This window comes from Athene noctua, chromosome 5 (genome assembly GCF_965140245.1).
Source record: "Athene noctua chromosome 5, bAthNoc1.hap1.1, whole genome shotgun sequence".
Lineage (NCBI taxonomy): Eukaryota > Metazoa > Chordata > Aves > Strigiformes > Strigidae > Athene > Athene noctua.
Window position 1 is genome coordinate 34,609,479 of NC_134041.1, and position 24,640 is coordinate 34,634,118.

The 24,640-nt window shown below is 43.0% G+C and overlaps 1 protein-coding gene across 1 annotated transcript in view; it reads right to left on the bottom strand.

The window, feature by feature from the left end:
* NIBAN1 (niban apoptosis regulator 1) overlaps positions 1-24,640 on the bottom strand; it is a 75,008-nt gene that overhangs the window by 36,331 nt on the left and 14,037 nt on the right. The window contains exons 2-4 of the mRNA XM_074907049.1: positions 8,060-8,190; positions 1,098-1,229; positions 292-406 (exon numbers count right to left, since the gene is read on the bottom strand). Coding sequence (XP_074763150.1) covers positions 292-406; positions 1,098-1,229; positions 8,060-8,190 — 378 coding nt within the window. The remainder of the gene's footprint in view (positions 1-291; positions 407-1,097; positions 1,230-8,059; positions 8,191-24,640) is intronic.

A 24,640-nucleotide genomic window follows, 5' to 3' on the forward strand; every position in this document is an offset into this window, starting at 1 on the left:
ATTAACAAAGCCTGGGAACAATAGTGGCGTGGTTCCTGCCCTGATTCTGCACAGCTTCCAGCAGCTTTGTGCCGGGATGCTGGAAAAAAAAGGTAGCCAGCATATCTCTGAACATTAGCTTATAGCATCTTCTGTGTATGTCCACTGTGGGGCTGTCCTTTGACTTAGAAGAAGGGCTGTGTGCATCTTCTGTTACCCTGTTTTAAAGACTAGCCTGAAAGCCTTCCCAGAAGAGGTCTGTATAAGGAACAGAGCCTGGGGTTTGGTAGTTCAGCTTTGAGCAGGGCTTACCAACAGGATCTGGAAAATGTTTATCAGACAGCAAATTGTAATCTTCTTCTGAAGTCAGTACTTTGCCTCCTGCAGGAAGAACATGATATTTAGGGCTGGCTCCTTTCTGGTAGGCCTGGAAAATCAAGAGAGGCGGACTCAAGTAGAGATTTAAGGCAAGGGAAACATAAAATACACAACTCATTGACAAAGCTAATGCATGGGGATATTTCCCAAAGGGAAAATTTTTTTGTCAGACAGAATTTTGGATATATTCCATAGACACAGCAAATCTAAAACATGGTTAAACATAAAATATGTATTTTAAAATATTCTCTCAGTGCTTATCAGCTGTGGTGAAGTGTCAGGGACAGAAGGTAGGGGAAAAAGAGGGGATTTTCTTCTAAGCCCTATATGTTTCATTTGTCAGCCAGGACTAGTTTGACCATGGCAGCTGCCAAACAAAAAGCTTCACTGTGGTCAACTTGGAACCACACAAAACCTGCTACTTGAAATCCAACTGCAGAAGCATAGGGATGTATTACAATGACATACAGATGAGAAGCTTTTTGTGATAGGCAAAGGAAGCTTCAAAGAACAGTTAAAATGATTTTCTATTCCTTGCAAATGTATATGGCCAATGCAAGGCACTTGGTTGTATCATCAGCCATCACCGTGGGGCTTCCAGCCAGCTCTGCAAGGCTGGAGCTGCCTTGCCAAGGACATTTCATACAGCACTGCTAAAAGAAAGGCAGCAACAGTGTCAAATTCACTTGATACCAGTTTATTTGGGAGCACAGAAGAACATAAGAGGAAGAAGCATTTACCTCTTTAGTCTCAAAGCAATCTACGGTGTAGTCATTTTTGATAACGACGTATCTGTCCTTCCACTTCTTCAGATCCTCAGCAAAATGCAGCAGCTCTGCTTCATATAAGACCATTCCAGCTTCTGCTGGGGGCTACAAAAGACAATTTTTGAGATCTGAAATTACTCTGGATTAATGAACATTTTGAAGCGTTTATTTCTACATTTCCATAAGACTGCTACGGGGGCTTTTGAGTCTTCAAATGCAATTTGGAGTCATAAACATCTCTCTGATTTGGGTAGTGTGATGGTTTAGGCCCTGCCAGGACCGGAGACCACGTTGCCATTGTCCCTCCCCGAACCTCAGGCCAGACAGGCTGGGAGCAGGCACAAACCCCGGGGTTGAAATAAGAAGAGATTTAATACAACGTGATAAATGACAATCTGAACAACAACAGTAGCAATAACAACAACAACAAACAGTAATAACAGGAAACAAGACAAAAGATATACAGAGAAATACCACAGTGAACAGCCAGCCCGCCGTGCGTGATTTCTGTGACCAAAGCCACAAAGGAAAACTTTCCACGCTGCCGCGCTGGACCTGAAGTCAGCATGGTATGAATAGCCCGGCTGGAGATCCCTTCCCCCTGCTGGGGAGAAACTTAACCCTATCCTAGCTATACCAGGACATAATCCACCCCTTTACTCTACACCATCTGCGTCATGTCCAGCTGCCATTTAGCAGTTAACAATAACAAAATAACAATTTACAAAGGCACAGCATAATTCACAGCATGTTCTCACTCAGAATCAAGTCCCCCTGTGGTACGCATCGGACGTCTCTGTTGTCCTGCATCACCCACCAGGTACACCCAGGTCCTTGGGCAAAAGCAATCCCGTGGATGGCTTTGCCTTTACCTTTGCCTGGTGCGGGACTAAACCAGACCATTTTTCCCAATATATTCCTCATGCGCACCACAGGGACTTTATCCCCATCTACAGCACGTGGAGATTTTGACCGAGCCAGGCCAGCTCGACTGGCAGATCCTCCTGTGTTGACTAACCAGGCAGCCTTTGCTAGATGCATGTCCCAGTCTCTGAAGGTCCCACCTCCTGGTGCTTTCAATGTGGTTTTTAACAGTCCATTGTAGCGCTCGATCTTCCCAGAGGCTGGTGCGTGGTAGGGGATATGGTAGACCCACTCAATGCCGTGTTCTTCTGCCCAGGCATTTATGAGGTTGTTCTGGAAGTGGGTCCCATTGTCTGACTCAATTCTCTCTGGGGTGCCATATTGCCACAGGACCTGGGTTTCAAGGCCCAGGATGGTGTTTCGGGCAGTGGCGTGGGGTGCTGGGTAAGCTTCAGTAGTTACTTCCACCATTCAGTAGTTACTTCCACCATTGTGAGCACGTGGCGCTTCCTGTGGCGGGTCTGTGGCAGTGTGATGTAGTCGATCTGCCAGGCCTCTCCATATCTATATTTCAGCCATCGCTCTCCATTTCGCTGGGGCTTCACCCGCTTGGCATGTTTAATTGCAGCACACATCTCACATCTGTGGATGATCTCTGCAATGGTGTCAATAGTAAGGTCCACCCCTTGATCTCGAGCCCACCTGTATGTTGCATCTCTACCTTGGTGGCCTGAGGTCTCGTGGGCCCACCGAGCTATGAATAGTTCACCTTTGCGCTGCCAGTCCAAGTCCACCGGAGCCACTCTAATCTTAGCAGCTTGGTCTGCCTGCTGGTTGTGTCCATGTTCATCAGTGGCCCGACTCTTGGGTACATGGGCATCCACATGGTGCACCTTCCCAACGAGGTTTTCCACACGGGCTGCAATGTCCTGCCATACTTCAGCAGCCCAGACGGCTTTACATTTATATTGCCAGTTTTTCTGTTTCCATTGCTGCAAACTTTTCCACAGGGTATTCGCCACGGCCCATGAGTCGGTGTAGAGGTAGAGCCTCGGCCACTTTTCCCGCTCAGCAATATCCAAAACAAGCTGAACGGCTTTCACCTCTGCGAACTGGCTCGATTCACCCTGTCCCTCAGCAGCTTCAGTGACCTGTCGTGTGGGACTCCACACAGCAGACTTCCATCGCCGATGTTTTCCCACAATGCGACAAGACCCATCAGTGAACAGGGCATATCGCTTCTCCTCACCAGCAGCTCGTTATATGGTGGGGCCTCCTTAGCACGTGTCACCTCCTGTTCTGGTGACATCCCGGAATCTTTGCTCTCTGGCCAGTTCATGATCACCTCTAGTATCCCTGGCAGCTGGGGTTCCCTATTCGAGCCCGTTGTGTTATCAACACAACCCATTTACTCCACGTGGCATCGGCTGCATGATGCGTGGAGGAGGCCTTTCCTTTGAACATCCACCCCAGCACCGGCAGTCGGGGTGCCAGGAGGAGCTGTGTTTCAGTGCCGACCACTTCTAAGGCAGCCCGAACTCCTTCGTACGCTGCCAGTATCTCCTTCTCAGTTGGTGTATAATTAGCTTCAGAACCTTTGTATCCCCGGCTCCAAAAGCCTAGAGGTCGGCCTTGGCTTTCCCCAGGTGCTCTCTGCCAGAGGCTCCAGGTAGGGCCATTCTCCCCAGCTGCTGTGTAGAGCATGTTCTTAACCTCCTGCCCTTCCTGGACTGGCCGAGGGCTACTGCTTGGGCAATCTCCCATTTAATCTGTTCAAAGGATTGTTGTTGCTCAGGGCCCCATTCAAAATCGTTCTTCTTATGGGTTACATGGTAGAGAGGGCTCACAATCAGGCTGTAGTTCGGGATGTGCATCCTCCAGAACCCCACAGCGCCCAGGAAAGACTGAATCTCCTTTTTAGAGGTTGGTGGGGCCATGGCTGTTATCTTGTTTATCACCTCCATTGGGATGTGGCGACGCCCATCTTGCCATTTTATCCCTAGGAATTGAATTTCCCTTGCAGGCCCCTTAACATCCTTTTGCTTAATGGCAAAACCGGCCTTCAGGAGGATTTCAATTATCTTCTTCCCTTTCTCAAAGACCTCCTCGGCTGTGTTCCCCCATACAATGATGTCATCAATGTACTGCAGGTGTACTGGAGCCCCACCTTTCTCCAGTGCAGTATGGACCAGTCCATGGCAAATGGTGGAGCTCTGGTTCCACCCCTGGGGCAATCGATTCCAGGTGTACTGGATGCCTCTCCAAGTGAACGCAAACTGTGGCCTGCACTCTGGCGCTATCGGAATGGAGAAGAACGCGTTAGCAATGTCAATCGTGGCGTACCACTTGGCTGCCTTCGACTCCAGTTCATACTGGAGCTCTAGCATGTCTGGCACTGCAGCACTCATTGCTGGCGTAACTTCATTCAGGCCACGGTAGTCCACAGTCAGCCTCCATTCGCCATTAGGCTTTCTCACTGGCCATATAGGACTGTTGAAGGGTGAGTGAGTTTTGCTGATCACCGTCTGGCTTTCTAGTTGATGGATCAGCTGATGGATGTGGCCAGGGAATCTCGGTTGGTGCGGTACTGCCGCCGGTGCACCGTCCTGGTAGCAATCAGCACTCGCTGCTCCTCAACCTTAAGCCGCCCCACCACTGAGGGATCCTCTGAGAGGCCGGGTAAGGTGGACAACTGTCCAACCTCCTCCAGGGCAGCTACACCAAAAGCCCATCGGTACCCTTTTGGGTCTTTGAAGTACCCTCTCCTGAGACAGTCTATGCCCAGGATGCACGGGGCATCTGGGCCAGTCACAATGGGGTGCTTATGCCAGTCCTTCCCAGTCAGGCTCACTTCAGCTTCCAGTAGGGTCAGCTGTCGGGATCCCCCTGTCACTCCAGAGATGCAGATGGATTCAGCCCCACTGTAGCTCGATGGCATCAGGGTGCACTGTGCGCCAGTGTCCACCAAAGCCTTATACTCTTGTGGGTCTGACGTGCCAGGCCATCGGATCCACACTGTCCAGTAAATCAGATTATCCCTTTCCTCCACCTGGCTGGAGGCAGGGCCCCTCTAATCCTGCTCATCATCACTCACTTATTGCAAGAATGATTCACTGGTCCCCTCAAGAGGGTCAGACATAACGTTCACCGTTCTATTCTGTCTGGGGGATTTCCAACTGGACGCTGGGGCTGCACTTTTCTTGGAGGACTCCCCTTTTGTGATGGTCTTCCCTTTCAGCTGCTCTACTCGTGCAGCTAGGGTGGCAGTGGGCTGTCCATCCCACCTCCTCATGTTTTCTCCATGGTCACGTAGGAAAAACCACAGGTTGCCTCGTGGTGTGTACCTTCTGCTGCCTTTCTCTTGGGTGGGGAAACGTTTACTTCTAATGGCTGAGACATGAGCCCGTGCAGGTGGAACACAGGACATGTCTTCTTCCACTCTCTGGACCCTCTGAGACAGTTCCTTTATAGCTGAAACCCAGGAATGTTGAGAAGGGAGATTTCCCTCACATTCCCTCATATTGCCAGAGCTTGCCAACCACTCCATCCACTGTTAGAGTGTGGGTGTCTGTCCACCAGGACACTATTGCCAGTGCTTTGGAGTGTGCTTCTGGTGCACTCTTCAGGAACTTTCGCCACATCAGGTATGTGCAAGGGGCCTGATCTGCGTCCATGGGTGACTGCTCATCATTCAGATCACCATAAATCATATCAAACACAGCCTGTTCCCTGAGGTTCTGGATGCCTTTCTCAATGCTGGTCCATTTGCCTAGCTGACATAGGATATCATCCTTGTAGGGGTGCCTCTCCCTTACACTGAGCAGGAGTTGCCTCCAAAGGCTGAGAGTTTGAGTCTGTTTCCCTATTTCCCTATCAATGCCAGCCTCCTTGGCCAAAGATCCCAGCTGCTTGGCCTCTCTCCCCTCCATTTCAAAACCACTGGCTCCATTGTCCCAGCATCGGAGCAGCCAGGTGCAAATCTGCTCGCCTCCCAGGCAGCCCCAATCTCTTTGCATATCTCGCAACTCAGTCCGGGACAGAGATCAGACAATCACCTCTGGCCCTTCCTCCTGTTCCCGTGCTGGGCCTGGCTCATCCCCATCCCCCGCCTTTGCGAGCTGACTTTCTGGTATGTTTTCTTTTCTGTATCGGGGTGACTGATACCGGCACTGGCTGGCTCTCTGGCTCAGCTGCTGTGCTGGTGGAGGCAACTGATAGTGACTCTGCCTGTCTCCTCGGCCCAGCTGCTGTACAAGTAACTTCACTCTCAGATCCTGCAGGCCCTTCTCCCCCTTGAGGGCAGTGGGTGGTATTAAAGAGGACACGGTAGGCATGGGCAAGTCCCCAACACACTGCAGTGAGTTGTGTCTCCTGGGTTTTGCCAGTTTGGTAACACACCCTTTCTAAGCACTCCACCAGTTTATCAGGGCTCTGCATTTGTTCGGGAGTGAAATTCCAGAGCACTGGAGGCAACCACTGACTCAGGCCTTTGCCCATCTTTTCCCACACCCCTTGCCACTCACTATTATCTGACCTCGGGGCAGGTTTCCGGGCACTGCTATTGTTAGAGAAATGCCGCCTGGCCAAAAACAAAATCAGGCAGGCATTCAGAAAGCATTGTGCCACAATCACACTGGCCTGCAGGCTCCAAGTATAATTGAAACTCTCAAAACCCAAGAGGATCTCTTCCCCTGGCTCACCCATAGAGGGGATGAGACCCCTAACAAAAGCCCAGGCAGAAAACAGGTACCGGCCCGCCCCCACAAACAGCGATACAAGTAAATTATAAGCAGTCAGTAGCCAGTATAACAAAACAAGCCCCTTTATACATTTTCCACCGACAACAAACATCAGCACTGGGAACACACAGTGGATATAAGGAATAATCCAGCCCCACCACGCAAGCAAGTGGGCCAGCATTGCAAACATTTTCTTATCAAACAGTACAAATACAAACAGAAAAAAAAATTGCACCCAACAGATTGCTCCAACACACTCTGGTCAGGGTCTGTCCCTTTTTGAACCTTATTTCAACCCTCTTGTGCCCCACATTAGGCGCCAAAAAAGGCTGTGATGGTTTAGGCCCTGCCAGAACCGGAGACCACGTTGCCGTTGTCCCTCCCCGAACCTCAGGCCAGACAGGCTGGGAGCAGGCACAAACCCCGGGGTTGAAATAAGAAGAGATTTAATACAACAATGTGATAAATGACAATCTGAACAACAAGAGCAGCAATGATAACAACAACAAACAGTAATAACAGTAAACAAGACAAAAGATATACAGAGAAATACCGCAGTGAACAACCAGCCTGCCGCGCCTGCTTCCCGCGACCAAAGCCACAAAGGAAAGCTTCCCACCACAGGGACCTGACATTAGCATGGTATGAATAACCCGGCTGGAGATCCCTTCCCCCTCCCTGCTGGGGAAACTTAACCCTATCCTAGCTGAACCAGGACAGGTAAATACTACATCACAATCAAATTCTTATAGCCTAAGGTGAAGAGGCAGTAGAAGAGCTCTGCCTTCCAAAAACACTTCCAGATTTTTGAGACAGAGATGTTCTTATTTACCTTTCAGTTGGCATGCTGAACTCAAAATGTGCTCTTGTAACTGATATGTGTCTTTTTGAAAGACACAGATCCTCTATTAGCCCACCTTTTACATTTCACCTCGTTGCTTTACCCTACTCATTTCAAGAGCATTGGAAACCTGTAATTTCCAACACAGCTGAAAAATTTAGATTTGTATCTTCTTAATATTGAAGGCTGGTTCTCTGCATTTCCCTCTAATAAAGAGACTTTAGTCCCTCATAACAAAGAGCTCTCCATAGCTCACTTCACAGAGGGGATTATTGCCATCTTATTTATGGAATTTTACTTGAGGGCATTCAACACTCGAAAAACAAGAAAAGCGAGCCCAGTCAGTGGCGGATACACTTCCAGCTCATGCTTTTCATACACTACGACTACTAAATGTGTGATTTAAATAATCAATGTGTTAATTACTTCATGCAGGAGAGCAGAGCTATATGACAGCTTGAGGATGGAGAAGGCCTTATGTGCCCTCCTACCTTGGTTTTCAGGAACCGGGACTGGGAATCCCGGTGCTGCTCCAGCTCATCCTGCATGTGTTTGCAGAAGGCCACGGCGTACTGGCGTCTGTAGTGCGGGCTGAAGTTTTTGATGACAGCTTCTGTTTTTCCTAAAGCAGAAACAGAGATTTAATCGCATTTAATGTATGTGATTTCGGGAACTGTAATGCAAAATCAAGGCAGTTATCACCAGTGACCCAAAATATTGCCCAAGAGTATCAACAGCCACTTGCTGTACAGCAAATCAGAAAACCCTTGGAGATGCATTCAGTTGCTGTGAAACCAAGCACAGAGGGAATTTGTGCAGGAAAACACTGGGGTTTGAATGTTGTTTTTCCTTCTAAGAGTAGGCAAAACATACCCCAAATCCATTTCTCTAAGAAAAGACGCTACTGGCCTCTCCCTGGGACATACAGCCATGGAGTCATGGGTGTTTAAGAGCTGATAAGGTTTTCAAAGAAACCTGTTTCAAAGAAACAAGTGATACTGGCTACTGTTTAGCCATATTAGCCAATTTTATCACATAGTGAGATTTTAAAGCTGATTCAAAGCTCCTACAGAGGATGTTTTCTAGGCTTGGGCACTGCAGTCTCTTCTTTTGTTTTAATGTAAACAGATACTCAGTCATGCTGCAGTAAACACTAATCTTGTATTGTCTTGCTACCATCAAGATCTCATCAGTAGCAATAACAGCAATAAAACCACAGTCTCATTTCTGAGAATCTTAGAGCAATTTACAAGTAATTAACGCATTAACACTATCAAAGAAATAAAAATGCTTTACAGGCAGGGGAGTGAAGTTAAAAGTTAAAGCCATGAGCATATATGTGACTCAAAGAGTCTGCAGCAATGTGAAAACCAAAACCTGGACTATGTTCTAGATAGCATCTGGAGTGATCCCTTTTTTCCTTGTATTAAGAAACTCCATAACCACGGATTTTTTTCTGAGCATACAAGAGAAAAATGCAAGTTCACACCTCAAGCAATTTTGATGCTTTCAAAATTTTATTTTGTCCTGCTTGGGGAGAAATGTATTTTTCTGTGTAAGACATAAAAATTGGTAGTTTCCAAGCTGAGATTTCTTGAAGCCTTTATACACATGGACTTCTAAACCAGGACTGGCATTCAGCACTCCTGAAGGCCCAAAGAGAGGAACCAGCAAGAAGCACCATGACCTCCAGAGTCCCAGAAAAGCTGAACCACCTGCACCCTATAATGATGTTCCCAAACTGATGAACTACTCCCAGCCACCCACCAAACACTACCACCAAAAGGGACTCACTAGGAGTTTTCATGATGTTTCTTTATTTTATACAACAGGCTGTGAGTCTGTAGCAGCTATGATGAAATCAGAGAGATCTGGTCAGATTTGCTGTTTCAAGGATATAAGCATAGTTCTTTTAAAGTAACCATGAAAAACTTTTGGATTACTACTGATTTTATTGCCATTTCTCACCAAAAAAGGGGTTTAGATGTCAGCACAGTTCTCAGAATGTTCATGCCTTTTTACATCTTAAATATTCTTAAATACGGTTAAACAAAGAGAAAAGCCATGGATCATTATGAGAGTAAGTGCATGGGATTTTACAGGACAAAGTGCATGGGATGTTCTCATGTAGAAGATGCTACGGTTCAAGATCTACCACCTCTGTCACTTTATTTCCATTAAAAAAAAAAAAAACAAACAAATATGTGTGTCTGAGACTGCCATGGAAAAATAGCTAGTTTGGTAAAGAGTCCACAGAGATAGACGATGGCAAAAGATTTTGTAAGGTGCTTATTTCAGGTCCAGCTCCAATTTGCTCCTAATGTGGGACATTACCAGGCTGTCAGAGGTAATTTCATCAATTCAGATAGCACAGTATTTAATTACTCCATAACTTTCTGATCATTACATTTACCTCACTGTAGTTATGTGCACTTGTATGCAAAAGAAAAAGCTATACGTCAGCTCCTCTGCTTCTGCACTTTTATTTTCAGTTTGATGCACAGAATTTGATGCATCTCTCAAGTTTAGGGACAATATTGACACGACCTTTCATTCCAGCTACTCCCATGGAAAGCCCCTTTTGCCTCACTTCTGCCCCTTTCCAATCACACACTGCTGCTGGGTTACAAACCTGCTGCCTGTTCAAGCCCTGCAAGGAGATGGCTCAGCCAACTGCCGCGTTGGCAGTCATTACACAAAGCTGGAGGGATGACAGGAGGCCAGGTTAAAGTTTTCGGTGTGTAAATTGTTCACAGATTTACTCGTGGGACAGCACCAGGTGACAATCTGGACTCCAACCCTCTAGTTTTGAGACCAGATTTTTTGAGATCTACTGATTACAGGATGTGCTTGTGTATAATAGCAGGACACCGGTGCTGCTGAAGCAGAAAATCCCTGCCCTTCTGCCAGCCTTTTTAAAACCAGCCTGCTTTGGGCAGAGGCATAAACTTACTCTCCAAATAAGGGCAAAGCTTCCCAAACCCTTCTTTATAGCATGTTTTTTAAATTCTGGTTTCAGCCAGCAGTAGGATGTTATTGGCCCCAGCCCCAGTAGAGTTTCCTGCTCAGGGTTTGCCCCTATTTTCCACCATGGCTTTTTATTTTCCAGTTTGCAGTGGCCTCTTAATCTGTGACAGAGGGTTCCTGGACCTCACTTGACTACTGCCTGCATCATGCAGTAAAAATCTGGAGAGGAAGTGGGACTAAGAACAAAATTCTGGTGCTGGGGAAAAAAAAAAACCAACAATCACAGGAAATACCTGTAATTTTGGCGAAGTCTTTCAATCATGGCTAAATCGTCTCAGAAGTGTGATTCTTCACTGTCAACATTTCTTAGATCAGCTTAAAGTATATGATCACCAAAGAGAACTATGCAATTCATAATACATATTAAGTACAAAATATGACATCAGTGTAAATTTTATGTGCAGACTATACTTACAATCAACCAAAACATGAACCGAGGAGCAAATGTTTCAGGCTATTTACTCCAATCTTTGCACTACTTGTTGCAAAGAATCTCTGCATTAAAAATACTACCCCCTCTTAAAATTAGAATTAAAGTTTTTTTGAAGAGATTGTTAAGTGGCACCACACAAGGACCTGGACTTGTACTGCTCAGCTCAACAGGAATTGCAGCGCTACCTGTGGGTGGGAAAAAAAGTGGACAGACCCTTGATCCATTGTTCATCAATGGATCTTTAAACTCTTTTGGTTTACAGAAGATAAAAATACACTATCTGAAAATAAACATGATGGAAACAGTCATGAGTAATAGAAACTATTCCCATGAAATGATAACGTGGAGCAACCGGAGATAAAATACTCCAGGGTAGTTGAAAAATGAGTTCCCCTAATTCTTTTACAAATTTAGTGTGGCTTGCTTAATCAGAGCTGTTTATATGGAGCAAAGCTAACTTTCCCACTTGGTTGATCTAGCAACAGCGCAGCTCCAACCCATATATATGTGATCTGAAAAGCAGCAGCTAGGACATTTATCCTAGGAGTATACGTACTATGATCATCTCCAAAGCCTGCATGCAACTGAAATTACCACAGGAAAAGATGACTGATGGAGGTGGAAGAACTTCTGTCAAGTTAACATGGCAAGGGTCCGCCACCCCTTTGCTGGGGGTTTAGATCCTGCTCCAGAATAAACTTTGCTAATGCTTCATGATGCACCTCATGTTCTACAGAACCACCCTTGCACTTGATCACAAAAATTTAGCACAAGCTATGCTATGTCTTTTAAGAGTAAAACCAAATGTCATTACATTGAGAAACAAGAAACATCTGTCAGTTGTCCCACTGGAAATAGGGAATCTTCCCCCAAACTTGCTTCTTCTCCCTTTTCCACTGCCTTTGACCTTCTTAGCTGTATCACCATGCTGAACATTTGGAGCTTGTAGCTCCAAGTCATCAGACCCCACAGCATGTCCTCAAATACCCAACTTCTCATTTTGGGTTTCACTGCTTTTATTAAAATAAACTGACATACAACTTTAAAAAATAACGGCACTCCTTGGCAAGTTCTCCCATGAATTTCTGCTGATCTAGCCACTGGCTTTCAGCCTGGTGGCATGGCCACACGCAGCCTGGCTAGCTCACCCTGCCAAGCTTCTCTGCTCTCAACAATGTGTTGCCAAGTGGCTGGTACAGAAGCAGGTCAGGAAAATTCATTAAAAAAAGGTCAGAAAAGAATTGGCTGGCATACAAGAGAGGGGTTGCCAACACTCACCTGACTTTGGCCATTTGCAAGTTAGGAGGAGAAAGAGGTAAGGACTTGCCATAAAAGTTGTTATTCCACTTAAATATTGGTGTTTGGTAATAACGTGACCCTTCCAAGGGTAGCAAGATGACCATGACCCTTTCTCTTCATAGCACAATTGCCTGCACTCAGCACCTTTTGAATGGGGTTTTCAAATAATACCATGATCTGTGATACAAATCTCTTTGGAGATCTGGGGGATTTATCTTCTTAAACCATTTAAACCAGTTGGAAAATACACTTTGCATCCCAAGGGACATGAACTGCAAAAAAAGTAGATGATTTGCTGTATCAAAGCAAACCCCGGAGAAAATAAAATCTAAAAGAGACAATAAGCATTGTGCATGCTGAATGCCAGTACACCCAGCACTTCAAACAAGTATGAAGTATTGAGACAGAACAGGAACAAATTACTTTGTCCTTGTATTTCTTCCACAAGCCCACAAGCAAGGCCATCAGAAATAAATATAAAAAGATCAGCTGATCATACCCACATGGTGCTTCACCTGCAACTGGGGACATGCTTTTAAATCATAAGCTGTCAACTATACTACATGCCTTAATTCTATTCAGCAAATTCAGTACTAAGCTTTAAAATTACTACTAGCCAGCCAGCTATCTATCTATCTATCTATCTATCTATCTATCTATCTATCCATCCAACCATATATATAATCTTATTCTCATAGCCCATCAGGGCAGCAGTAAAATGAGCTAACATAATCATTTCAGTGTTCAGCTCATGGGTCACTATCATCCCAAGTCCAAGACAAGCAAAACCTTTGATTAAGATAAATATCTAAAACTGTAGATGCTCTACATCTGGGCCCTGCGAATCGGCAAAGCTGGGTGTCAGTACTGGCAGCTCTGAAACAGGGTGGATGCTCACCATGAAGACAACGAAGCAGCCTCTGATACTGTGCATAAAAGCTGCTCTTCCTGAATTCATCCATTCTTTTCAAACATCATTATCATTTATTAAATGCATTTGTTACCCAGAAAGCCTGTAAAAACAATTCTCTTTGGCATATCCTCTCTAACAGTGCCCACCACCGTCTGGTTCTCTGGGACGCGTAATAGTGCAGTGGGAATTACCAGTGATTCCCTCTTTCCTACAGTCTTCTTTCTAGTGCAGAACTTGTGGTACCACCCAGAAACTGTTCAAATCCAAGTGCTCAGATCCAGGCTTTATCCTACATGTACAGAGAGGCAATCTAAAACACCCTCTTTGTTATTGAAAGCATAGCTCAGTTTGATCTTCACTTATAGAAACAGTATTTTGATTATTTGTGAGTCATGATTTAATGCCTGTTACGACAAAAAGGGATTGACAGACCCATATCCCAGGTTCTGATTTGTCTGAACCATCTCTCCACAGGTTTGTTTCCACTCATTTAGCCAAACCAAGAAGCTCTCCAGTGGAGCTGACCCTCTTCCCCATACAGACACGTTGAAAAGTGCAGTTTGCACCTGATAAAATACTTAAACCAATTATTTACTGGGTTTGTTTTAATGGAGACTGCTCTCATTAAAAACTTATAATGCTGTAACTATACTGGCATGCACACATGCCCAAATTATCTATCTGCAAAGTGGACACTGAATTACACTGGCAAAATTCCAGTTAGTCGCCCAAAATTCAATGCATAGGAAAGGATAATACCCATCACACCTCTGATCATCCTCTTCCTAAATCTCAGCATATAAGCACTCCTTGAGTGCTTAGCCCATCTCCTATAGGACGAGTGGGAGAGCTGATGCCGTCTTGTGAAAAAATTGTATTTCTTAGCAAGTTTGCCAGATGAGACCATGGGTGTGAAATCTGTGTTCCACCAGAAGTGAAGCTTCTCTCTCAGGGCAAGCTAAGCAAACATGTTTGTAAGTTCATGTAAATCTGATCCATGGCAAAGGTGAAGCGAAAAATAACAGGCTCTGTTCCAGCCTTGCACATCTCCCTTTCTACAATTTTATTTGAGTATATTTGAGTTCCTGCAGTGCTCCGCTAAACGAGGCTAAATTTTCTACTGAGCTGCACAATTCTCCCATAGATTTCAATAGGTTTATATACCTATAATGGTATTCTTGGGCAACTTCATGAGCATCTCATATTTCAGAGGGAGCAGATAGACCTCAGTGAGACAGACCTCATGCACTCCAAAAAAAAAAAGGCTTGTTTTCTTAAGAGTAGCTTGTGATTTAACTACGGAACCTGCTATTTTAAATTAATTCTGAATACTGTCTCATTATTAAAAAACACAAAGCAAAATACAGAGCACCAATCCCACTTAAACACAGACAACCTCTTGGGTTGAACTCAGACCCTCATTTCTATAGCCAGGTTTCCTTTCCCCTTTCCCTTTCTCTCCCAGAATGGAATCAAGAAAAGTTTTCTCAGGAAATGCAGAGACAGGACTATCACACCTTTCATCTATGGTTAACCACCATTATCCCAAAAGTTCGTCTTCCACACCTTCACAAGCGTCTCCTATAACCTGAAACTCTCTGGAGGATATCTCAATTGCAATCACATTATTTCCATGCCGCATCCTTTGCAAGAAGCACACAATTCCCTCTGACAGTACTACATGTTGCCAGGGTATTTTATTTGAGACCAGCTGCTGTTATGATGGAAATGCCCAGGGAAACAAATTTTGGCACCAGTTCCGTGATTGCAAAGCAGCAGGCTGGGGTGACACACGTCTCATGCCCACTTGTAACAGATAAATAGCCTCCATCGGGTACATATACTCCTCCAGTACATGTGCTTCCCGGACACACGCCAGGCCTGGGACACCACTCCCTCCAGCTTCGGCAGACCTTCTCCCATGCTGGGGGAAATCATCTCTCATGCTGGCGGAAACTGGTGGACAACCTCTCCAGCCAGAGATGGGTCCTGCACAAGTGGTTCCACCAGCACTGCAGAAGCGAGAGGCAGTAAACATCAGGAAGCCACTGGCAGTGGTATCACCCTCCTAAACATGTAGGCCTAGAGCAGGGGATAGGGAAAGTAATGGGAAGGATTTGAATTTTAACCTTAAAATACCTGTATTGCAACTGGTGAGATCAGGCACTGCTCTATGAAACAGTGGTGGCCACCAGCTGCCAGCTCTGCAATGCTCCTGTTGCCAAATAATTATTTAGGGGAGAAAAAAGATTTCATGAGTTCCCTTTGCACTTCTGTCAGATTAAAATAATCCTAACAATCACAAATTACACAAAGGCCAAAGCTTGTACTTAATCAAGCAGAAACAAGCCCAACACAAGCCAAGGGTTTGATTAACACTGTATCAGATAAGCTTATCATTAATGCTGCTGAAATTTATCCTTTATTGGTAATGGGGTTAGAAGCAGCAATGCTCTGTCTAGAAACAATAACTCACGGTCAAATTCAACAAGAATATGGTCTGACAATCCTTTATTTATAAGTTTATTTCACAGCACCAGAAGAGCTAGGCATTTAATAAAACAAATTAACCCAATGTACCTCCTGGGGGCCACAAGAAGCTAAACTATGCTCTGTATTAAGTTAATTTGGTGAAGGTCAATGTTTTTGAGTTTTAGGGTTTTTTTCAACTCCCTGAGCGGCAAGCTGAGCCACTAAGGGGGAAACAGACATCAAACTTGTCTTGAGCAGCATTCTCCAATCCAGATCTCAGTATCACGTTACACATCACAATAGGTCACACAAGAATGTTTCTTGGAAACATTTAAACAGCTTTCCAAAAATGTAAGCCAGCGCTGCATCACCCTTTAAATCAGGATGTACTCCCTCTTCCCTTCCTTTCAGGTGACAGGCATTATAGCCAGTTACTTCACTGCTTGACTATCCACAAGACAAAATTAAAAAAAAAAAAAACATCCTCATGTTGGAGATACAGATAACAGAAACAACCGTCTTCATGTTACTAGTTGAAGGTTTTTCTGAATAGATGTATATCTATACAGACACCCACACCTGCACAAGATTAATTCTGTGCAATGCTTGGAGTGTGCTCATACAGATCCAGGAAACATTTTTAATAATTTTTTTTTTCTTAATTATTCTGCAAAAATTATGCTATACTAGCTAGTTCTATTACAGAATTACTCAAAGGCTTATATGACATTGAACATAGTCCTGTGTATTCACACATGTCTTCCCATGCAGGGCCTCATTCATGCTGAGGTTACCTTACATTAGTCTTGAAGCTCCCTTTATTCTCTTTACCTTATAACTCCTTTCACCACCAGTCTAGTCTAAGTCAACCCAGATGGACTTCCCAGAGTACCAGGTCCCCAGTGAAGGCATCACTTTTTAAGTACTGTAGCAGAAGGCCATTATCCTGTGGTAACGGCTTTTTCCATTTCTCCTCAACAAACACGTAAACCCCACAAAACGGAAAAGGGCTACATGTGGGTAACAAAATGAGAATAAGGGTACTTTTGGGTCCCCTTTCCTTGCAGTTTTTCTCACTGAATCACAAGGTGTTTTGATTCTCTTCTGGCTCCCATATACACTGAAAATGAGTGTCAGGATTTGCAAAGGACAATATTTGAGCTAGCCTATGTGCAAAAATGTTAAAAACAAGATTAATCTCTGAATTAAATTAAGCAGAGGTCTCAAAGTATGGCTGTTTATTTTAATAGCTTTCCAAGACCACAGCCACGTCTCTTGATTTTATCACAGGAACTAATTTCATTCTCAGAGCCCCTCCTTGCTATTTTGAAACCCAAAAGACTAACTGGGTAAATTCCAGATTTTAACCCAAACAGCTAGTACCATTCATATTTTTGAAGCCCAAGGCCATATATGTCACCAGTATGCCAGTGGGGACCTTTTTCCAATGTAATCTATTTTTCTTAGCTTGTGCCAACACTGTCTTGCCTTGGTCCTCTGCGGGGCAGCAGCCATGGAAAGACATTTGGAGGAGGACTGCAAGGAATGCACGCACCTTCTCCCTGGGAGGGGTACAGCAGAGGAGTGGTCCAAGAGATGGTCTCCTTCCCATTCCAGCTTATGAGCCTGCAAAAGCCCTTTGCTGTTGCAATCTCTCAGGCAACCTCCTCTTGTGGTCTTTTGACATGTTGCGTTCTTGGTAAATATGTATTTTTCAAATTGGAATTCTGCTACAGCACCCCAGGAAGTTTTTTTAAGTCAAAACCACAGTGATACTTGCGCTGCAAACTTTGCTATGCAGCGGGGGGGAGAGTAGGAGATGTGTATTTCACATAGTAAAAGAGACAGAAGTACTTATCCCTATTAGATGTGGCTGAAAACATAGGTCTTTAGATGGACAAAGAGACAACATCCATTTTATTCCTCTTCTCACCTTTTTAAACAGGACAAACAAATTAATATATATGTAAAATTAAGCTTCTAATAAAATTTTATATTAAGGGAAGAGGAATATATAAAATGCAGTTCACACCTGAAGGAATTTTTTTACCCCACTTCCCACTTTACATTAAAATTGGACAACAAAAATGAGAAAAATATTTAATTTGTAGTGCATTTTTAGTGATTTGCTTCAGGTTCTCATTAATTTCTGCTATAATACTTCAAGGTGAATGCAAGTAAATTTAACTCGTCACAGAAAAATGTTACTGAGGGGGACTCAAACGTTATTGATGGGAGAATTCATTTTTAAAACCTACAAGTTTCAGTGAAGCATTATTTCCGAATTTCTTTAATATGTCATATATTTTGTTGTTACAAAGCATGGTGATACAATGGGATCACTTTCTGATGCCACCTGGACTCTATTGGTCATAAAGATGCTACAGTGAGAATCATTCAGGGCTGACACAACCTACAAGACAAAAATGTTGTTTCACAGCAGTACAATGTCATGATGCCAGTAGATAGTCTGCCTGTTTGCCCTGGTAAAGCTAGAATTATTCACTATGACTCTGAATAACCCATTTGCATATGTATTAAGCATACGGAAGAAATATCTCCATCATATCATCCATCCATATGTACACCCAGCAGCTGCAGAACAGCAACCAGTATGGACTAGTGGTTTTAAGCTGGGAAAATGAATCAGTAGAGGAATACTTCTTAGTTATGGCATTTCTAAATATTTTTTCCTAATATGTGGTTAATCTTTCTATGTCTTAGGTAAGCCAAACTAGATAAATTCTCCTTGCTGATAGTCAGTTCTCATGTTTCAGAAAAATAACCTTGTTTGCTAAATCTTTAGAAATAAATGGATTTTAAAATTACTGCATTCACACTTTGCAAGAAATACTTCCAAGTATTAAAGGGTCTATATTCACGCAGCTAAAAGTCTCCCCTTTTACAGACAAACCTTTCTCTACTTCTCTGTGGATGATAGTATCTCCCAGCCAGCACAACCCACACTGTTCACTGAATTTTTAATTCTGCGGAAGAGACAGGAGGAAGTGTTGGCGCCTCATCCTGTGGGGAAGGAGGTGTCTTCCCATGGCTGCAAAAAAGCATCAATTAAGTTTAGAAAACAAATGTGTAATTATTACATGAATCTGCTCACCGAACCCCATGTAAACCACTCTCTTATTCTGTATTACAGATGGGGAAGGGAAACTACAGCTCTGTGATGCAAGATAAGCTTTATAATTCAAGTTAGTTGAGAAATACCAAGAAGCGGTACCAGAGCGTTAGCTGCTTGGATCCAGGGTTCTTCAAAGCTACGGAAATGTCTGGTTTGACACAAAGCAAGGAAGACACTGATGCTTAACTGTAAACAGAGACCTTGACTGAGTTTCTTTTCGCCCCTCAAAACAATCTCGGTCTGAATTATTATGTCTGGTTTTCTTGCTCACACTTTACTTGGACTCTACTATTGCAGCTGCTACTGCCCAAAAGTCCCAGTTTAGGTTAGGATGCAGCCTTTTGCTCTCTTCAAGCTGTGAAGTGGGTGCAAAGAAAACAGTGGCTGCAGCAGAGCAAAGGAAGTCTTCCCTTCCCTTGCGAAAGCAATGCGACTGCTCCAAAAGCCCCTGCTAAATTTAGTTCAGGGACAATAGATGGGCAGAAGCAGATAAAATGAGGCAAAAGAGAGGGAAAAGAAAGTAAAGGGGAACAAGCAAACAGAAGACGGGAGATGGCTTCCTGGCTGCCTGAGGTTTCTCAACATGGGAGACCTGCCAGTGGCCTCCTTTTCCCTCTTTTCTGCTGTCCAAAATTGAGCAAGGCCATAATCAAGATTCCAATATTTCCAAAGGACTGTAAAAGAAAGAAACGAAGTGATCCAAATATTTGGTGTTTTCTGTTTTTTGTTTTGTTTTTTTTTTCCAAAGTTAAAAGGACCCATTAAACTCAATAATCATTCCTTTCTTGGCAGAATTTATGCCTTTGATTCTTCTGGATTAAAGTTGGGACCTGACTAATAAAATATACCTTCTGCCAAATTCAGAATTAATTCTGGAAGTTATATCCTGGAAGAGGTCAAGTAAAAATCAAAAGAACCCCTAACTCTCTGCAACTGCAGCAATATCAAAGATGAAGGGTTGCTTTCATGTTCACCAGGTCTGCTCTTCCTACAACTAGCCAGGGACAGCATTCCAGATCCAGATTTCCAGAGGTAGAAAAATTGCTCCCACATCACAAGGTCATAGGTTAGAGGAATTTAAGGAAAAAAGAAAAAGAACTGTGTTCAGAAAGAATCTGATATAAATATAAGAGGACAAACACAAAGCAAGACCTTTATCTTATAGTCACGCCTGTGCAAATGCTAGTGTTTAACGTCTAATTACTCTTTGTCCCAGCAAACTGTTGAAAAGAATTTTTTTTTTTTTCAGACTTCTATTTTTAGCTGTAATTCAGAGAAATGCCAGAGCCCTACTGAGAGTTTGACTGTGATTCCCAGACAGGCGTAGCTATGGTGTCACTTGCTGTGACAGGAAGCTGGTGGCACACAACTCTGCAGGTGAAGTCTCAAAGTCATCTTGTTTCCTCTGGTTTCACTAAAGCCCACCTATATATATGGTGGAATCAAGCTCAGAGGGGTTACAGTCCAGCCACTTGACAGTGTGCCAAGTTTTGTACATTATTCTTCTTCCACCTGGACGAGTTTCAGTTCCTCAAGTGCTCATGAAAGCATCCCTGAGAAGACAATGGGGTTAGTGCTGGTGTTTGTTTTTTCCATTTCTAAGAAGAATTCTTAGGAAGAAGCACCAGTCAGCTATTGTCTCTCTCACTAAACGTGTGTTTGAGTCTCCTCAGTCGCTCAGCTCTTCCGCCTCAATGTTTCAATGCTCCTTCCTTTTTGAAAAAAAAAAAAAAAAAAAAAAAAAAGATAAGTTGCCTCATTTCCTCTCCATTTATCTTTCATGTTCAGGAGGGCTTGTGACAACACAACACAACTTGAAAAGAAAAAAACAAATCAAAACCACCTTCTTCCAGTGCTGTGTTTGTACAGTAGGACCATGCCAGCTTCTGGGCTCAGAAAAACAGCTGGGTAGATTATTATTAAGAAGAGGAAATTTGTTCACGATAATTTATTTGGAAATAATTTGACGAGAGCTCTCCTACTGGTTTGCAGTAACAGTGCAATCCTTGAGGTCTTCAGCAGGACCTCCATGTATAGACACAACAAATGCACTTGCCCATATGCCACGACTTGTGGCAACACACAACCAGGACATGTTCAAGGCCTGTTTTTATATCTATGGTGGCAATACCTCAATTAGTGTCAGTTTACTTTCATCACTCTTGTCTTTGTATAGTCAATTATGGAGCTCCAGTTTTTTAAGTCTCAGTTCTTCCATCATGAATGTCCATAAAGTTCTCCCTATCAATCTAAACTGAACTCCTATCAACGTGGATGCTGCTATTTCCACTCTTTTTGGAGAAGAATATAGTCTTCTGTTTTGTTTGTCCATATCAAAATTTAAATTCTTCATCTTTCTGTGCTTTGCAAAATGTTTTATTTAGGAGAAACTAAGAAAAAAACAGCCCGAGGAATGCAACATACAGGAGCTGAAAATAAAAGCGAATAGCTTTTGTGTGATAAGAGTTTTATCTGGCAAATTTATGTATATCAGATAACATTTTCATTTTCTGAATGCAAAAGTAATCATTAGTAATGCTACTTTCAACATATTTAGCTCCTATCTACTCAACTGCACTTCAAGCACACTATCACAGTTCATTTCACCAGGGAGGCATCCAGGATTCACAACTGGGGAGAAGGATGCTAAAGTCACCCCTCTGTAGCAAAAGGGGTCACAAAATATTTACATTAGTGCAGGTCTTCATAAGAAAGAGCAGATTTTGCATAATAATAAACAACTATGATTATATGGTGCTGTATTTTCCTGTGTGTCTTTCCCCAAACTCCTCAGTTAAGTCACTGCAGAAGGTAAAGGAGAGACTACAACATGTTCTAGTTTTTGCTCCTGACATGCAGGGCTGCTCTGCAAAAATTTGCCATGAGACCACGTAAGCATCCAATATCCACAAACAGCCTCTAACAGAGGAACACTCATTTTGCGTCTCATCCAAATCTGAATTCCTCCAAAGGCTGCCTGCATTCACTGACTACAACTAAATTTCAAGTCATGTTTGCATTCTTCACTGGTGGCTTAAAGTCAACCTGTGGTTTTCTGAGAAACAAATGCAGGGAAAGACACATAAATCCCCTTTTCTGTCTTCATTTGGGCTGATGGGATTCACCAGCCTGATGAAGTGCAGGCCCAGCACTAAATTTCTGTGAAATATTTTCACATCTAACAGCATCCATTGTGGCTTCAAAACACCCCCAAGAGCTCCTGAATTAACAGCCTTTCAGACACTTTTGTACGCCTTACCATTACACCTAAAGACCTCCACTATACAGTGCAATCATCTGTTCCAATGAGATGATACTCAGGCTGCTTGCTACTCATGCAGTAGTAAAAGTTCTTTGTACCCTAGGATGCTACTTCTTTGCTATTTACCCTTTCAAGCACCGCTGAGCAATTATTTCACCCGCAGCTTCACCATAGGTTTTGCATAAAACCAGCAGTTTCACACAAACAGGCAGGCTCTTGGTTAACTAAAAAGCAGATCAGTGAAAAGATGATAGAATAATAACAGGCCACGAATTTTGGAAAACTGTTACTCACAAAAACCACCAGCATGATTCATGAATTCCAATAATAATTTCCAATGCAAACCACAGCCAGTAGGAGAGACAGTGCTGAAAAAGTGCATCTTTTAATCTCCACTTTTCACCAAGCTTGATTAGCAAGGATGCACTAAACCTTCAGAAATAAGCCAGTCAAGTTGAACCTTCTGGCTCCAAAATTTGGGTTTAAATGGAATCACAACTTTTTCTTTGCACTTTGCATTTCTCAGAAATTCAGAGGTCAGCACAAATAAACACAGGGCTCAGTTTTAACATGCTAGTTTTCAATTTTGCTTGCAGGCATGTCCCTCTGAGGGACATGTACCTTGGCTAACAGCCACAAAAACCATAGTCTAACAGATGATAACCTTCTTACAACCTTTTTTGAATCGGTAACGAGGTCAGGTCCTTGTAATTATTCCGCTTTTAGAAGTACCTCTGTCACTAAGAGGATAGTATACGTGGTTGAAGATTCAAAGGCATTTCTGAAAATTACTTTTGCTGCCACTGGTGTGAGGCAACTTCTTGGGTTTCCAGAACTGCTGGATACCAACCACCTGCACCAGGTGGGTGCTCAGCACTCTGAAGCCAAGCTGAAAGTCTAAATGCCAGCTGAAGTTCCAAAAATTACAATTTTTGTTTCGATGTATTAAAAATATCTGCTCTTAGTGTGCTATCTTAGTGTGCTTCAGAAGAACCTTCTGTGAGAAAGAAATGAAAGCATCAGATCTTATCTCATTCAAGAATGACTAGTACAGAGCAATGCAAAGAAAGTCAGAAGAGATAATGCAGCCCTGGCTTCAAGATTGAGCAGATAACCTAACATGCTTTTAAAACTCTTAATTTCATAGGGTTCCTCTGATTTGTAAAATACTGTATCTTGAAATTGAAAGAAAACAGAATTATAGTAAAGAAGCACATAAGACACAGAAGTAAAACTGCTTCACTAGCCAGTACACGGTTTTGGTTTGAGTTATTTAACTTTTTTAAAAAAGTATTTTAATTGCATTACAACTACCTTTTTTGCAAAACTGCTCTGAAAAACTAGTTTTTTAAACATACACTCTTCTTTGCTTGTCTACTGTATATAAACTGCATATCTTCTGGTTAACATATTATTTAGTCCAGAATAATTACATATCAGAGAGATGCCTAATAAGCTAATCTTTAAACTCTACAGATCTAAAAAAGATCCCAAGGCATGTTTTATGAATATAGAATGGCATCAGCTGACAAATACATGGCACAGTCCATATTATTGTGGTTGCAACCAAGAACCACATGAGTCAATGTTATGGGCTTTTTTTTTGTATTATTCAAGATGACAGGACTTCTGAAGGAAAGCAAGAGCAGGTTCTATTATCGTGACCATCCATCATGAAGATAAAAGAAAATTAGCTACACAATAAAGAAAATAGAGAATATAAGCAATACTGCATTTTATCAGCGGCATGCACTTCACTGGAAGATCCATAAGGTTTTAAAAATCAAACAGCTGCTACGAGAAGGAAAAAGGAATAGAAATACTTGGATTTACAACTAAAACTAACAGGGGACAGAACTGACAAAGAAATATTTTCAGTTACCATAACCATATTGTTTTAGACTTACATCAGACAAAAGCTATTTCAACAGGAAAACTTGTCTTAGCCAACAGCTGGAAAACGCATAGCCTTATTCTGGACGGAAAGGGGACTTATTACTTTTTACAGATGTCTCCATTCCCACCATCCAAAAGAAGTTAAAACTATGAATAGAGAGATGGGCCCCATATGAAATACAGCTTTCACATCCTTCCAAGGCTGCGCATGCTCACATCTCTGGCACTGATTCAGACTATGCCTACACCATTCAGCCCCAACAGCCTCCAAGGCAAACCTGATTTTGGTTTATATTCACGAAAGTGACACCTGCCAATGTCAACTGTTATGGTAAGAGCACAGCAACTTTTCAGTTGACCACACTTCCTGCTACATAAATATTTAAGGCATGCTAAGGAAAAACCATGTAGCAAGATTAATAACTAACAAACCACAAGCTCTTGCTCAAAATTACCACATAGTATTTTAGAGTCTTACCAACACATTGGTTTTGTATGTTTGTCTACACTGGTAATTCCCTTGTACATAGGTATAGTATCAGCTTCAGACATCCCCATTCTGGTACAAGATGTGCTGATCAGTTTCATGTTTTTTCCATGTGTAAGGGAAGCTGGTGATAAATTCAGATGGGGG